Genomic DNA, 16,447 nt, shown 5'->3' with positions numbered 1-16,447 from the left:
AATGCTTTATAACCTTTTCCAGACTGAGAGATCTCAATTACTTTGTTTCCCATTTGTTCCTGAATTTCCTTGGGTTGTGGCTCCATGTCTGGCTTTTCGTCTACACCACTTTGTCAGGCAGGTCCTATTTAAGTGATTTCGTCAATCGCGTTTTCACACAGGTTTTTTCCTCCTTTAATAATAAACACCTTCATTTAGAAACTGAACTGCATTTTGTATTTACTTATTATCTTTATCAAATATTTAAACTTGTCTGATGATCTGACACATTTATGTGTAAAACAAAAACATACAAAGAAACTGGAAGAGTGCAAACACTTTTTCACACCACTGTATGTTTTTTCCCCTTCTTCTGTTTCCATTTGCCCAACCCAGTGTCTCCATTTTGTTAGTTTACCCCAAGATTTATTTCCTGGGACTACTTTCTGTGCAGTGATCTCTCTGGATACTTTGGGCGAGGAGGATACAGAGAGTATGATGATGCTTGAGCCCACAGAGGACCAGGGAGCAGACGATGGACGCTCCATGGTGATAATTGGTCCTCAGGGGCCCCCGGGCCAGGAATCCCCCACTGCCCAGACGCCCAAGCGTTCACCGCCATCCTACCACACCCAAGGAGGGCTGAGGAAGAGGAGGAGAGGAGCCAGCAGTCAGCCCAAACAGCTACCCAACAAACCACAGGATCTACAGGTTAGTTACAATACTTAAAAAAGACACATTAAAGGAATACTTACACTCCATACATGTTGCTGTCCACACGGGGCGATCGTGGCTCAAGAGTTGGGAGTTCACCTTGTAATCGGAAGGTTGCCAGTTTGAGCCCCGGCTTGGACAGTCTCGGTCGTTGTGTCCTTGGGCAAGACACTTCACCCGTTGCCTACTGGTGGTGGTCAGAGGGCCCGGTGGTGCCAGTGTCCGGCAGCCTCGCCTCTGTCAGTGCGCCCCAGGGTGGCTGTGGCTACAATGTAGCTTGCCATCACCAGTGTGTGAATGTGTGTGTGAATGGGTGGATGACTGGTTGTGTAAAGTGCTTTGGGGGTCCTTAGGGACTAGTAAAGCGCTATACAAATACAGGCCATTTACCATTTACATGTCCTTGTCCAGATTCGTTTGCGGGTCATTGAGGGACGACAGTTGCCGGGCATCAACATTAAACCTGTTGTTAAGATAGCAGTTGCCGGGCAGTCCAAGAGGACCCGAATCAGAAAGGGGAACAACCCAGTCTTTGATGAGGTGAGTAAAGTTTTTGCCAGTATGCTTGTCTTGATAACTTTCTTTTTTGCACTCTACTGCTTTTTATTATAACTTTACATGTTACTTTTTACTCAAACTTCAACTTGCATTTATTTCCCTCCACAGACTTTCTTCCTGAACTTCTTCGAGACGCCCTCAGACTTGTTTGACGAACCCATTTTCATCACTGTGAGTGTGACGTTTTTCTCTTTTTTTTATTTGTTTACCTTGAATAAATCAAGCATGTGGGAGAAATTCAACACTATCAGCGTTTCTTATATTTATCAGAGTTATAATCTTTCTCTTTTTCAGGTATGTGACTCTCGTTCACTTAGAACTGACGCCGTGATAGGTGAATTCAAGGTAAACTGCCAGGCTTAGAGCTTTAACTTGAGTCTATGATTTCTATGAATATTGGACTGCGGTGTACTGTGATAAATTAGGAGGGGGGGCACATGTGCTTTGGAAATTAGAAGAACTCAAACATCTGTCTCTGTGTTCTGTTTTCCACAGATGGATGTTGGCACCATCTACAATGAGCACAGTGAGTATATGTTTGTATGATTTAAACATTTTTAGGCGTATTTGCTTGAAAAAAGATTAAACAAAGATCTAAATGCTAAACTGTAAATTATGTCAGATTGATCATCAGTCTGATGACATTTTTCATTTACTTAGCTTTTAGCCATTTAGTCAGGCAGCTAGCATTCTCACCTCACCTCACAGCAAAAGGGTTCCTGGGCTTGTCCCCTGACTTTTTCCCTTGTGATAGCCGGGAAAGGCTCCAGCATCCCTATGACCCTCATTTGGATACGTGGGTATGAAAAAGGATGAGTGAAGAGCTGTTCTCACACATTGGCACTGCTGCTGTTCTACACAACAACCTGGCAAATGAAAACTTGACAAATGTTAAAACGGTCTTTAACCTGCCAGGTCCAAAGACTTTGTGATGTCAGATTGAGTCAGGGTGCAAATGCAGTTAACTGTCCAGTGTATTCAACACTAGCAAGTCAGAGTCTTGTGTGCTGCCTACTGCCTGTGTCCATTTAGCTAAACCACATTAGTATTTCCAGGTATGAAAATGTTTCTGAACCATTAGATGATGTCACCCACCGGTTTTCTGAACCACTTTTTGAACCCTCTGTGGTAATTGTTTTTGCTGCTGCCACGCTGTTTTTTGGACCAGAAATAACGATATCTGGATAAGAAGTTGGAGTGCGAAGTTATCAGCTAAAGCTAGCAAGCTTGGATGGAGAGCTGTATTCATAGACCTCACAAGCTGTAACATCTCACTTTAAAGGGTCCAGCAAACATTTATACAAGTGTTAAGAGAAAAAAAAGCAAAACAAAACATATTTGAATGTATTATCACTGACTGTCAGGGCAGTCAAAATTAAAATATTTGAAGATATATTCATATCAGTGATACTGATGTGTTAAAATCCATTAAGTCTGTCAAACAATGATGCTTACAGCTAAATAGGAATCCAGGGTGATGATTGTATATAATATTTAGAAAATCAAGATCACTTTTTGGTCCATGCCAATCAGAAAGCCATGTTTTTTGTCACATGCCCCACAGGTTGCAGCTTGGTGTCATTATGTCTTGCTTTGTGTGAGAAAGGATAACTGTGAAAAGTTTCTCCAGACGTGTGTCAAAGCTGCTTTTGTTTATCCTGAATTTACAAGCTTCTGGCTTTAAACCTCTCTCTTCCTCCCCTCTTTTCAGGGCACTGCTTCTTGAGGAAGTGGCTTCTGCTTTGTGACCCTGACGACCTCTCTGCTGGGGTCAAAGGCTACCTGAAGGTCAGCTTGTTTGTCTTAGCAGCTGGAGATGAGCCACCGGTGAGTTTCATACTCTTTTACAAGATAGTCCTAGAAGGCTATGAGGTCAATCAAGTAACATGAGTTGTTCTATTTTTACATGGTTGTGCTTTTTCTGTGCAACTCATTATCACAAGTGAGTATTTGTACTTTAATGTGATTGCAGGCTGATAAACGTGAGTGTGTGGAGGATAAAGAGGATGTAGAATCAAACCTGTTGAGGCCTGCAGGTCTGTCTTTGAGAGGAGCCTCGTTCAACCTGAGGATCTTCAGAGCTGAAGACCTGCCACAGAGTGAGTCTCTGTTGTTATTCTATGCACATTTGATAAGCTTGAAAAAAATATATATATGTATAGAGATTCCTAATATGCTTCTCTGTCTGAAGTGGACGATGCCTTCATGGATGGGATGAGGCAGATTCTTGGCTTTGATAGCAACAGGAAGAATCTGGTGGATCCTCTGGTGGAGATTCACTTTGCTGGCAAAACGGTGCATATGACTCTATAGAAGTTCATTACATTGACTAAAATGATTGTTAGTCAACAACCAAATAAAATAAAACTGGAAAGCGAATACGTTTTTAGTTAATAAAAACAAATGTGGATTGTCTTGTTTTTCGTTGTCAGATTTGCACTAAGACTTTGGAAAAGAATGCCAATCCACAGTGGAACCAGCGCCTGGCCATGCCAGTCAGAGTAAGAAATAAAGACAGACAATTCTTGTGCCAAGAAGTTGTATTTTCATTGTCACTAGAAAGTACATGTTTTTTTTTCTTTCTTCTTCCCAGTTTCCTTCCATGTGTGAGAAGATGAGGATCAGAATTCTGGACTGGTGATTTTCAGCTAAAATCTCCCTTTCTCACATTTGTTCATCAAACTTAGCATCATTATCAATATTATTTTGACCTCTTTATAAGATGGGACTGTTGTGGAGACCCACACCAAAAAATAGGGGTGGGCGGTTAATTTTCCACATGAGGAACTGGGACTGTTGTGGAGTGCCACACCAATAAACTGAACTCAGTTGTGCTCAGTATTAACTTTACAGGGAGTGCAGAATTATTAGGCAAATGAGTATTTTGTCCACACCATCCTCTGCATGCATGTTGTCTTACTCCAAGCTGTATAGGCTCGAAAGCCTACTACCAATTAAGCATATTAGGTGATGTGCATCTCTGTAATGAGAAGGGGTGTGGTCTAATGACATCAACACCGTATATCAGGTGTGCATAATTATTAGGCAACGTCCTTTCCTTTGGCAAAATGGGTCAAAAGAAGGACTTGACAGGCTCAGAAAAGTCAAAAATAGTGAGATATCTTGCAGAGGGATGCAGCAATCTCAAAATTGCAAAGCTTCTGAAGCGTGATCATCGAACAATCAAGCGTTTCATTCAAAATAGTCAACAGGGTCGCAAGAAGCGTGTGGAAAAACCAAGGTGCAAAATAACTGCTCATGAACTGAGAAAAGTCAAGCGTGCAGTTGCCAAGATGCCACTTGCCACCAGTTTGGCCATATTTCAGAGCTGCAACATCACTGGAGTGCCCAAAAGCACAAGGTGTGCAATATTCAGAGACATGGCCAAGGTAAGAAAGGCTGAAAGACGACCACCACTGAACAAGACACACAAGCTGAAACGTCAAGACTGGGCCAAGAAATATCTCAAGACTGATTTTTCTAAGGTTTTATGGATGAGAGTGAGTCTTGATGGGCCAGATGGATGGGCCCGTGGCTGGATTGGTAAAGGGCAGAGAGCTCCAGTCCGACTCAGACGCCAGCAAGGTGGAGGTGGAGTACTGGTTTGGGCTGGTATCATCAAAGATGAGCTTGTGGGGCCTTTTCGGGTTGAGGATGGAGTCAAGCTCAACTCCCAGTCCTACTGCCAGTTTCTGGAAGACACCTTCTTCAAGCAGTGGTACAGGAAGAAGTCTGCATCCTTCAAGAAAAACATGATTTTCATGCAGGACAATGCTCCATCACACGCGTCCAAGTACTCCACAGCGTGGCTGGCAAGAAAGGGTATAAAACAAGAAAAACTAATGACATGGCCACCTTGTTCACCTGATCTGAACCCCATTGAGAACCTGTGGTCCATCATCATATGTGAGATTTACAAGGAGGGAAAACAGTACACCTCTCTGAACAGTGTCTGGGAGGCTGTGGTTGCTGCTGCACGCAATGTTGATGGTGAACAGATCAAAACACTGACAGAATCCATGGATGGCAGGCTTTTGAGTGTCCTTGCAAAGAAAGGTGGCTATATTGGTCGCTGATTTGTTTTTGTTTTGTTTTTGAATGTCAGAAATGTATATTTGTGAATGTGGAGATGTTATATTTGTTTCATAGGTAAAAATAAATCATTGAAATGGGTATATGTTTGTTTTTTGTTAAGTTGCCTAATAATTCTGCACAGTAATAGTCACCTGCACACACAGATATCCCCCTAAAATAGCTAAAACTAAAAACAAACTAAAAACTACTTCCAAAAACATTCAGCTTTGATATTAATGAGTTTTGTGGGTTCACTGAGAACATGGTTGTTGTTCAATAATAAAATTATTCCTCAAAAATACAACTTGCCTAATAATTCTGCACTCCCTGTATCTCGCTATAAGCTTTGGTGTGGCCCACCACAACAGTCCTAGTATTTCATGTAGAAATAGAAACATTAATTATCCCACCACGCCCTAGTGTATAAGATACATTTTGACCTATGTCATTTTGACCTATGCGCTTTGCATCCTTCTATGGCTTTCTCATTTTAGGGATAGAGCCAGTCACAACGACGTTATCGGCACCACCCACCTCTGTATGTCCAAGATCTCCGCCCCCGGAGGAGAGATAGATGGTGAGTAACAAGTCGCAACCAGTCTGAACTAGACTCTACCTGACCAGATCAGATTAGGCTGGTTCAGGCTGGATTTAAACTGCACCAGAGTGTTGAAACTTGCCTGGTTTGATTACTGACATCCAGTGATAATCACACTGTTTGAAGTGTTTAACATCACATTCAGCTCTGCCTGAAAGCAGTTAGCATTAGCTTAGGGAAAATGCCCAACCTGTTTTAGAGATATTTTCAGTGAGGTTTCAGCTGATCATACAGGTCAAAATAAGGTTTTTATCAACTTTAACTTCAACTTTCTTCTTGAGCCACAAAACTATAAAAACCTTAGTTCTGTCTTCTATTTATATAAATATGTGTAATTTGACCGGTTTAAACATGAGTGAAACAGCACTGTCTACACTGACAGCCTGCAGCCTGCTTCATTTTGTTTCATGGATTATCCTTGTGCTAGTTATTACCAAACAGACCTACAGTGGTTGCTGCGGTAAAGTTTCTGGGGAGGTGTATGACAGACTACAGTGAAGTTCTACACCCTACAGGGTAAAAGTGAACACAGTACTATAGATCAAACACTGAGCTTTATTCGGTTTATTTTTTTAACACGTCAGCTCAGGAAATGACTCCGTTTGATCGGTGTGGTTGATACTCCCTGCAAACACTTAAGCTATTAACTTAGTACCCTCAGGAGCTGCAGCCTGAATCAGTAGATGCATCTATTAGACTTTAAACAACTTCTGCCATGGTGTGTGTGTTGTTACACCATTTGCTCACACGTTTACTTGAACAATTAGACGTGATAACTGTTTGTCTGAGGTGCTGCTGTCTGTGTTCACAACAGACTTTTCCACTCTCTCTGATGAAATTTTTGCTAACCTTGTTGACTGTGTGCTTCGACAGCAGTTCTACTGGATAAGTTGTTTTTGAATAAGCAAAACCATCCTTACAAGTGGTGCATATTATAGGATTTCCCTTCCCACTTTGTTGTGCACACAACACAATTAGTATTACTGACACTTTTAAAACTGAGATTTTGACTGTGTTGAAGGAATGCCTTCAAGTGTGTGCAGCTTTGAAATACACCACTTTAACTGAATGCATCACTTTATAGTTTATGGCTTTGCTAGTGTGTTAGTTTTCATCAGGATCTATTAAACGTACTGTCTTTACTGTTGTAGTGACTTCCAAATGTGCACATCTTAGTTAATGTCTTTGTTTTAGCGTTTGAAAACTTGAAGTGTAAAGTTTTGAAACACAGAATGAACCCGTGGTTTGTGCATAAAATGCATGGATGTTTCTTCAGTGGCATGCATAAAGACTAACTCTGTAATGTTTGTGTGGGAAACACTGACACTGCTTGAGTTTTCAGTCTTTGATGCCCCCAGCTGCAAAAAAAGAGAAGGTGCATGAGCTTTAGTCACTGCTTGTGGTAAATGTAATTTCTTCTTTGTCTGGAATACGTGAATAACAATGAGCCATTTTAACCAGACCATGATAAGGAAACACCAGAAAAGTAATATAAGATTCCTCACCAACCAGCCTCAATCAGTCCGACTCCCACCTCTCCCCTCCACTGTCACTCAGCATCGGATCACCCCAGGGCTGCATTCTCAGCCCCCTACTATACGCCTTGTACACATGTGACTGTACACCAACCCACCCAACAAACGTCATCATCAAGTATGATGATTACACCACTGTTGGTTGTGCTCATCTCTGAAGGAGATGAGACAGTGTACAGAGCAGAGGTAGAGAACTTGTCCTGCTGAGACTGTATGCTTCTCTGAGCCATGGCCTGAGTAACCTTCATCACTCAGGCAACTCACATACGTATGGACTTTATACTCAGATCAAGTATTTTTGCACTACTTCCAAGCACTTTGCAACATGTTCTCTAAAGTGTTTTATATACATTTCTCTTGTCTTGTATATATCCCCGTATATATTTCTCATCTTTGCTATTAATTCCTGCTGTCTACCATTTATATTTATTATTTAGTGTGGAGCACCCACAATTTCGTTGTACATGTACATTGACAATAAAGGGCTATTATGTTTTATTCTATTTTATTCTATTGTGTCAGTGCAGTAAGCTATGTCACTGTGCCAGAAGTATTGCAGTACTCAAGAAAACTCTATGTTGTATTCTATGGTGCTGCAAAAAAGACCCTTTTTCATCCACTACATCCCTCATTACACCTGGTTTGAAAAAAAAAAAACAAGTTGGCAAGAGCAAAAATGTTTAACTTTAGGCTTCGAAACAGGACTTAACGATCCATGGTGGCTGTGTACATCTTTAATAACCACCCATGGTTAAAAGTGATTCACTCACCTTCATGTTTTTCATCAGCTCTTTTCCTCCTTTCTTTATCTTCTGTTGCCAATAACTGTGAGTGATTTCCTGTTTCATGTTGTAAGGCCATCAACCAGATTTCCCTCCAAATCTGACTCACACATAGTGTTGATGCTGCTTCTGGCAGCAAGGGTCTAACTTATCAGCATTGTTTATGTGGTAAAAATAACAATAATCAGGGACAAAAATATTTAATCTTTCATAGACTTTCTAAAGTTTTTCTAAAAGTATTTTATATTAAGTACCTTTTTCTGCCATTACTCGGTTGCCCACCTTGTTTAAAGTCATGTACTTCAAACAAGCTAAGCTGAAGTGTTTTGCATGTCGTGTTTGGGCTTTAAGTTTGAGTGGCGTTCAAAAGACATCTGTTTCCTCTTGTTCTGTGATTCTGAACCATCCTTCCTCTCTACGCATTCAGATGACTTGACTCCACGGAGCGTCCACTCTGGCAGTACGTCCACCATCCTCTCTGTACTGTAACGCTTTTGTGTGCAAGAGTTGGGCAGTCATTTGCACTGTCTCACTTCACTGTTGTGATGTTCTCTTCTCTAAACTCGAATCTCCTTCAATCATGGCTAAATTTTGGAGAAATCTAGAAAATAACTGATCACTTTAATTGTTTTTAATCATACCTTCTTGATTCTAATCATAGTTCTGCATCTTAACCCCTCCATAATAAAACATTATGTCCTTTTTGTCCCCACAGTGGATGACAGTCTTGGTTTCCTGCCAACGTTTGGTCCATGTTTTGTAAACCTATACGGCAGCCCCAGAGAGTTCACCGCCTTCAATGACCCCCATGAGGCTCTTAACTTGGGAAAAGTAACCTATTTATCTTTGTTAATGAGTTCATGATCTCCATGGCTAGTTTCAAGTCCTTTTGAATTCAATATCATGTTCATTTTGTAAACTATGGACCCATTTGGAGCACAAAAAGGAGAATTAGGCAGGGTGTGCTTTTGGGCAGTCCCAGTCTGTATCAGATGAGCACACAGTGTCCTTTGGTTTTAAAATATCAAGATGTTGTTGGATCAGAACATTCAGCTCAAGGCTTCATTAGGAATGGTATCACATGTTTTACAGTATATTCAGGCTATGGAGGTGTATTTGTTTAAAGGTTATCTATGGTTATCTACACAGACTGGGTTTGTAATGACAAACTGTGACAGTGCCAGCGTCTGTCCCTTTTTTCTGTCCGTCAGGGGGAGGGCGTGGCATACCGAGGCCGGGTTTTACTGGAACTTACCACGAAACTGGTGGACAAGCCGGAGCAAAAAACTGAAGACATACCCTCAGATGATCTTTTGGTGGTGGAGGTGAGAAATTAGGACCTGATTCCAGATAGAAAGATAGATGGATAATTGGACAGATACACTGATCCCTCTTTTCACCGCCCCTCGCCATCATGCAGAAGTTTCTCAGGAAGAGGAAGTTCTCGCTCTTCGTTGCGTTTTACTCGGCCACGCTACTCCAGGACGTCGACGACGCCATCCAGTTTGAAGTCAGCATCGGCAACTACGGCAACAAGTTCGACTATACCTGCCTTCCTCTGGCCTCCACTACTCAGTTTAGCAGGGCAGTGTTTGACGGTGAGTCAGAGGTCAAAGGTCAGGCTGGAACCGGCGTGACATTCAGAAGGATAATATTCAAAATATAACTTTATGTACTAATATAAGAAAATTTAAACATTTTCAAGATCCCAAGGTGTCAAAAAATGGTTGCCAATACAGACACGTACTAAAGCCTGTGGTGATGCACTTGGCACCCCAGGTGAAGCAGTGTAGTTAGCGTATGTCAAAAGTTTTTGCCATCCAGACGAGTGTAATAACTTCACATTTGAAACTTTGTTTTCCTCAGTTTTCACTTGCTGGCTAGGTATAGCCATGAAAAACATCAATGCTAAATATATTACACTTACCCCGTGTGTATAAATATGACACCTTTGCAATCTTCCATATGAGACAGATTAAGATGCCAATACACACCTTATGTTTATCTGTGAGATACCAACAACTCAGAGTATTTGACACTCTGGGAACTAAAAAGGACTGAAATCATGAGCTGCTGGGTAGTTTATGTCTGCTGTACACCTAAATGTGTGTGCAGAAAAACAAGAGAAATGTTCAAATGTAACAAAGTGGTACACAGAGGATGATTGGTGTTCAATGATCAGTATCAGATTTCGATGGATCTGCAGTTCAGATGATTAAAAATGTGTATTTTTATAACGCAGATTAATTTCATGCAGATTGTGATTTAAAAACTGTGATTTAATTGTTTTTACAGCACTGTCTCTATTCTTACTGCCTATGTAAATGTCTGTGTGTGTGTGTGCGTATGTTTCAGGTTGCCACTACTACTACCTCCCATGGGGAAATGTTAAGCCGGTGGTTGTTCTCTCTTCGGAGTGGGAGGACATCAAGCCAAGGATCGAGGCTCTCAACATGTTGCTGGCCATCACAGACAGACTGGTGTGTGCCCGAATGTGTCTTCATCTGTACTTGTTACAACTAAATCGAGTTGAAGATTTAAATACTTTATTTTTTATGCAAATATTTAAACATGAAAATAATGGTTATTTTATGTTATTTTTATCTAAAATGACATAAAAAAAATCTGTGTTAGTAATTTAACTCAAAGCTCCCTGGAGTCGGTTGTTAAATTTATATGCTGAGCTTTAACTGAGTGAACGGGTTTGTCTGTCCAGGAGGCGAACCTGCAGAGGGTGCAGCTGGCAGTAAAGGCTGGCGGTGATCTGGAGGAGGTGGAGCTCACAGTGGTGGAGTTGTTGGATCAGCTTATCAGTGACTGCAGGTAAACTCAGTGTTATTTAAACTTATTGTGATCCACTTATTCCCGAGTGTTCATATGTGCTTCATTGCGGGGAGGGAAATCCAGGGAAGTTTTTTTTTATTTGTTAATGTGTCATTAAGACTTTGCTGGAAAAAATAGTTTCATGACAGATTTTTGCTGGTTAAATTATAGAGTAATTAAAATGATCTCTATCCAGGGAACTGACTCAGTTTAAGTGATCTCTGGAGCATTAAAAGTACATTAATTATTTTTAGTGACAATAATCTTTGTTCTTTGTTTAAAAAAAAGATATTTATCAACCAGCACGTGCTGCACACATCATTAGCCCTGTGACTTCTCACTGGTGAACTCTTCATTTCCTGCCATGTTTGCTTCCCGTCATTTTCGCTCTCTTTTCCCAGTGATGAGCTGCCCTCACTCGATCAGTGGCAGTGTGCAACGCCTCTGGATCGCTCGCTGAGGCACGTTCGTACCCTCCACCTGCAGCAGATCACCGCGGCGGCGCTGGCTCTCAAACACGGCCCGGAGACTGAGCTCTCCACGATGCTGGAGCAGGCTGAGGACTGGGCCAACAGGCTGAGGACCATGACTGAAGAGGTGTGTTTAAATAAACTTCTACAGTTTGAGTCAGAAGCTCTTGATATCTGGTGGGTGAAAGTGAGCACAGGAGACTTCTAGAGCTCCAAAAAGTTTTAAAAATAAATAAACTGAGTCATTTTTAAGCAAACATCATATAAGTTTTCTCCTTTTCTTGGTCTTTCTATAATGAATTCAAGTATTAATTTTAAATGTTATTCAAGGTGATGAGCTTTGAAAAAAACAAGCTGACCAACCATTTCCTCTTTGAAAGTTTATCTGGTCTAGAGATGGATGCATAGACACATTCTCCATAAATTATTATTCATTTAAATTATCCTTTAATGAGAAAACTCGTTACCACTCATTTCTCTCTCTTCCTTTACGTCAATCTTCCAGCCCCAGAACAGCCTTCCAGACATCGTGATATGGATGTTGCAGGGTGACCGCAGGGTAGCGTACCACCGCATCCCAGCACACACCGTCATCTTCTCCCAGCAGCACTGTGGGAAACACTGCGGTCAGCTGCAGACTGTCTTTCTTAAGGTGCACACTCACAGTCGAGTAACATCAGAGGACATTACACCTCTTACTTTAATCAGCTTCTTGACACAAAGTGTGACTCACCGTTTGTATGTGTTTGCTGTGCAGTGTCCACAGGGCAGTGGAGGAGAAGCCAAACTTCCCGGTCAGTTGAGGGTTAAAGTTTGGTTTGGATTGGCTGCTGATGTCAAACACTTCAATGAATACGCTGAAGGAAAACTGTCTGTCTTTGCCGAGGCGGTAAGAAGTCGACAGAACTAGGATGAAGTCTCATAAAGAAGTCTTTAAATATCAGCAATGATCCCAGCCCGCCTCTTTCTCTCTGTCTGTAGTATGAGAACCAGACACGGCTCGCCCTGGTGGGCAGCTGGGGAACTACAGGTTTAACCTACCCCAAGTATAGCGACATCACCGGGAGAGTTAAATTGCCCAAAGAGAGTTTCAAACCCTCGCCCGGCTGGTCCTGGGCTGGAGACTGGTACATCAGCCCCGAGAGGACGTGAGTCTGTGCCTTTAACCTTTCGCACTCTCATTATTCTGTGATTAACAGTTTAAAACTCTGGGCTTTGTTGTGTGCTGAAGCTGTTGGAAAGAACATGGGAATTTTGTGGCTTTAACTGATTTTTTAGAGGCACATTTTTAGGTTTCATTTATCCACTAAGATTAACATATTTGCTCCAGATATCAACAAATGGACAGGCTGGAACCCATCAGTCAGTTTTACACATTAAGATGGAGACACTTATACATGTTAGGAAATATATATATTTAAAACACTTATGGATTTAGTCTGTGGATTTGCTTATTTTCACAGGTGCAGCCCTGAACTTTTCTAGACATTAAGATATAAACGGACTGAACCAGACTATTTCCTGGTGTATGCTACATGTGTGAAAGGAAAGCTACGGCAAATATCTTGATGTGATTCTTTCCAAAATTTTCAGAGGCTCTCTTGTGAAATTTATATAATTATCTTGAATTGAAGCAGGGTCAAAAGTATACATACGGACTCAAATATACGTACAGTTGCCTAAATCTTTGATTAAGTGGAGCTAAAGGTTCTGGCTGAAGGTCTTAACCTGACAACTTCAAGGTCTATTAAATCACGGTTAGTGATTGAGTGGCAACTGGTAGTTTCTCTTGTCAGCATAGAAAGGATTTGTTTGACAGCACTTACTGGATTGATTGATACTTGAAACAATAAGAAAGTCCAAGCAACTCGGATCAAATAAGGAGAACTCTAGATTCCACAAGTTTGGAAGGTCTGTTTCCATTTCTTAACAGCTACAGATTAATAGACTGTCATTTCAAACAATTCAACACAAGTTAATCAGATGTATAATGCCTTTGCTAAGGTGTGGAAGAAGACCCTAACTGTCACAATCAGATGAAAGGAAATTTGTTAGGATGTTTGGGAACAACCCAGAAACGACCAAGGCTCAAGCCTGCCATGAACTGAAAACTTCTGAAACACCAGCATCTCTGTCCACAGTGAAGTGAACTTTACATCATAATGGACTGAGAGGCTGCAGACGAAGAAAGAAGCCCTTGCCCTAAAATCAACACTTTCAAGCTCAACCTGAAATTTGCAGCTGCCAACATGGACAAGCTTAAATACCTCAGGGAGAAAGGTTTTATGATGAGACGAGACAAAAATTGAGCTATTTGGCCACAATGATAAGAGGGATATTGGAGGACTAGAACATTGCATCAGCTGTCAAGCATGGTGGTGGTGCATCATGCTCTGTGGCTGTTTTGCTTCCAGTGGTACTGCTACATTGCACAAAGTGGGTGGAATAATGAAGGGAGAGGACTACCTCCAAATTCTTCAACTTCACCTCAAATCAACAGTTTGTTGGTTGAAACGTGAACACAGTTGGGTGTTCCAACAAACCAGTGATCCCAAACATGCTTCAAAGCTGCATCTGGAATGGATAAAGCAATCTCATGTTAAGCTTCTGGAACTGCCATCCCATAGCCTGACCTCAACCCTATTGAATATTTCTGGAGTGAGCTTAAAAGTTGGGTCCATGTCAGGAAAGCAACCAGTTTAAATGAACTCTACAGTCTACAGTTCAAATATTCAACCAGAATTGTGCCAGAAGCTTGTTGACGGCTAACAAAAACATCCGGTTGTGCTAATGAACATTTAACTAAATATTAGAGTGTGTGGGGGGTAAATGTGTATACTTTTGACCATGTGTAGATTAGAGAAATCCAAAATTAGAAGTCCAAAATTACCCCAACATTCATGCCTATGATGATGGATGTAAGCTTCTGACCACAACTGTAGTTGTTTAGCAGTGAGTTAAATGTGGCAAATGAAAATATTTAAAAATGAAGGTCATTTGTAAATGAATGTGTGTGTATACTTCAGACTCCTGTTTGATGTGGATGCCGGTCACATGACCTTCACAGAGGAAGTGTTTGAAAACCAGATGAGGCTACCAGGTGGCCAGTGGATCGGCATGCAGGAAGGATACACGGATGTGGTATGTATAAGTGCTTATGTAACATATTTTGGCTTCAGTCATCGCAGTAAATCTAAGCAAGTGTGTCTTTGTCAGAACGGGGAGAAGGCAGTGCCAAAGGATGAGATTGAGTGTCCACCAGGTTGGGTATGGGAGGAGGTGGAGTGGAGTGAGGATCTCAACAGGGCTGTGGATGATCAAGGTACACACAGGCACACAATAATACCACTTTCAACAAAAGAAAGTAAATTTAAAACTAATAAGTCCTTTTCTGTGTGTTCAGGCTGGGAGTACGGCATCACCATTCCCCCAGACCGTCGCCCCAAGTCGTGGGTGCCGGCAGAGAAGATGTACCACACCAACCGACGGAGACGATGGATACGGATGAGGCGACGAGACCAGCAGAAGATGGACGCTCTAAGAAAGGTAGCAGAAGAGAAGAAAAATGAGTTTGAACAAAATATACTTCATTCACTGTTTTTTCAGACATATTAAATATCGGCGCTTCAACAAAGCCAAAAGCAGGACAAATGAGTCTGCATTGAACAAAGCGGTGACACTTTATAACAAGGGCATGATAAATACAGTTTCAATGTGTGTATTTGCACAACTTCTGGTGTTTTCAGGAAAAGAGATGCAAAATATACTGTAAGCAGTTTTAAGTTCAGCGTAATTTTATGGTAACTTTGCAACAAACCCAACACAATTTCTCCGTCTGACATCATAAATAAACTGCCCATCGGAGCGTGGGCTGTATTATGTTGATGCACATGATGATGTTCTATTATTCACTCTTAGTCGTGGGCCATATTCTGAAGCATTACCAGCTAATTTTGAGGTGTTGCATGAATGATTGTCAAATAATCCCATAAATAATACATATTGGTCTCTGGAATTCTTAAACCTATTTCTTCATGCTGCATGTTGTAAATTCCTCAAGTGTTTTTTTTTCTTCTTGTTTTCTAGGAAGAAATTAAGAAGAAATTATGTTCTTTATGGACTTTTCTCACTCTGGGATTATGATACATTCTGTAACACAGAAGATATCCTACTTTACATCCCATTGTTTTTAGGTCACGGATCCGTGTATCCCCATCTGCATCATGTCTGCCCATCCTAAGAAATCCGGTGTGAAGAAGGCAACCATGATAATAGTCAGAGGAACATTAAAGTCTTAAAGTTTCCATCAGTTTGATGGCTTATTTTATTCCATACACTATATGTTTTATTTATTTTTTTGTTTATCTTTTGAGAAGATATCTTTGACCAAAATATCATGTCAGTAAGGATTTGCTGGCCTGATTTGATGTATAAAGGAAAGAGCTGATGAAGACAAGTGAAAAAATGATGTTAGCCAAAAATGTGGATTAATAGTTTTTCCTAAATTGAATTTTAAAATAAAAATGAAATTACAAAATTAAGTCATGAACAGCTGATGTTCCCCATAGTAACCACTAGATGGTGGCCAAGCTCCACAAATGAATTTAGGAAAGTTTGCTTTGAGCGTCTCTTCTGCCCTCATGTTTTTATTTTTTGGGGGAAAAGCTGATTTAAGTTTATGTTCGTGTTCACAGCAGCGTCCAGACGAGGCGGAGAGGGAGGGCTGGGAGTACGCCTCGCTTTTTGGCTGGAGGTTCCACCTCAAGCCCAGGAAGACGGACAGCTTTAGGAGGCGCAGGTGGAGGCGCCGCATGGAGCCGCTGGAGAAGACAGGACCGGCAGCCATCTTTGCCCTTGAGTGTTCTCTGGTGAGGAAGTGCCCCAAATTATGTAGACACCTAAACAATATATAAC

At 41.2% G+C, this 16,447-nt stretch overlaps 1 protein-coding gene across 7 annotated transcripts in view; it reads left to right on the top strand.

The window, feature by feature from the left end:
- Nucleotides 1–16,447, top strand: part of dysf (dysferlin, limb girdle muscular dystrophy 2B (autosomal recessive)) — a 109,260-nt gene that overhangs the window by 23,126 nt on the left and 69,687 nt on the right. For 4 of the 7 annotated variants that reach the window (XM_084923589.1, XM_084923586.1, XM_084923590.1 and 1 more), the window contains exons 6-30: nt 434–690; nt 1,105–1,233; nt 1,360–1,422; nt 1,546–1,596; nt 1,747–1,777; nt 2,963–3,078; nt 3,224–3,350; nt 3,443–3,546; nt 3,684–3,752; nt 3,845–3,888; nt 5,820–5,902; nt 8,668–8,700; nt 8,956–9,071; nt 9,452–9,565; nt 9,661–9,838; nt 10,596–10,720; nt 10,957–11,063; nt 11,465–11,660; nt 12,039–12,185; nt 12,291–12,422; nt 12,515–12,681; nt 14,560–14,674; nt 14,750–14,855; nt 14,937–15,079; nt 16,228–16,401. In XM_084923589.1, coding sequence (XP_084779715.1) covers nt 434–690; nt 1,105–1,233; nt 1,360–1,422; nt 1,546–1,596; nt 1,747–1,777; nt 2,963–3,078; nt 3,224–3,350; nt 3,443–3,546; nt 3,684–3,752; nt 3,845–3,888; nt 5,820–5,902; nt 8,668–8,700; nt 8,956–9,071; nt 9,452–9,565; nt 9,661–9,838; nt 10,596–10,720; nt 10,957–11,063; nt 11,465–11,660; nt 12,039–12,185; nt 12,291–12,422; nt 12,515–12,681; nt 14,560–14,674; nt 14,750–14,855; nt 14,937–15,079; nt 16,228–16,401 — 2,927 coding nt within the window. The remainder of the gene's footprint in view (nt 1–433; nt 691–1,104; nt 1,234–1,359; nt 1,423–1,545; nt 1,597–1,746; nt 1,778–2,962; nt 3,079–3,223; nt 3,351–3,442; nt 3,547–3,683; nt 3,753–3,844; nt 3,889–5,819; nt 5,903–8,667; nt 8,701–8,955; nt 9,072–9,451; nt 9,566–9,660; nt 9,839–10,595; nt 10,721–10,956; nt 11,064–11,464; nt 11,661–12,038; nt 12,186–12,290; nt 12,423–12,514; nt 12,682–14,559; nt 14,675–14,749; nt 14,856–14,936; nt 15,080–16,227; nt 16,402–16,447) is intronic. The other 3 variants (XM_084923588.1, XM_084923592.1, XM_084923591.1) reach the window with 1 other exon arrangement.

Source organism: Perissodus microlepis, chromosome 3 (genome assembly GCF_051167445.1).
Source record: "Perissodus microlepis isolate ML-2025 ecotype Zambia chromosome 3, ASM5116744v1, whole genome shotgun sequence".
Classification (NCBI taxonomy): Eukaryota; Metazoa; Chordata; class Actinopteri; order Cichliformes; family Cichlidae; genus Perissodus; species Perissodus microlepis.
This window is presented reverse-complemented; position numbering and strand designations above follow the sequence as displayed.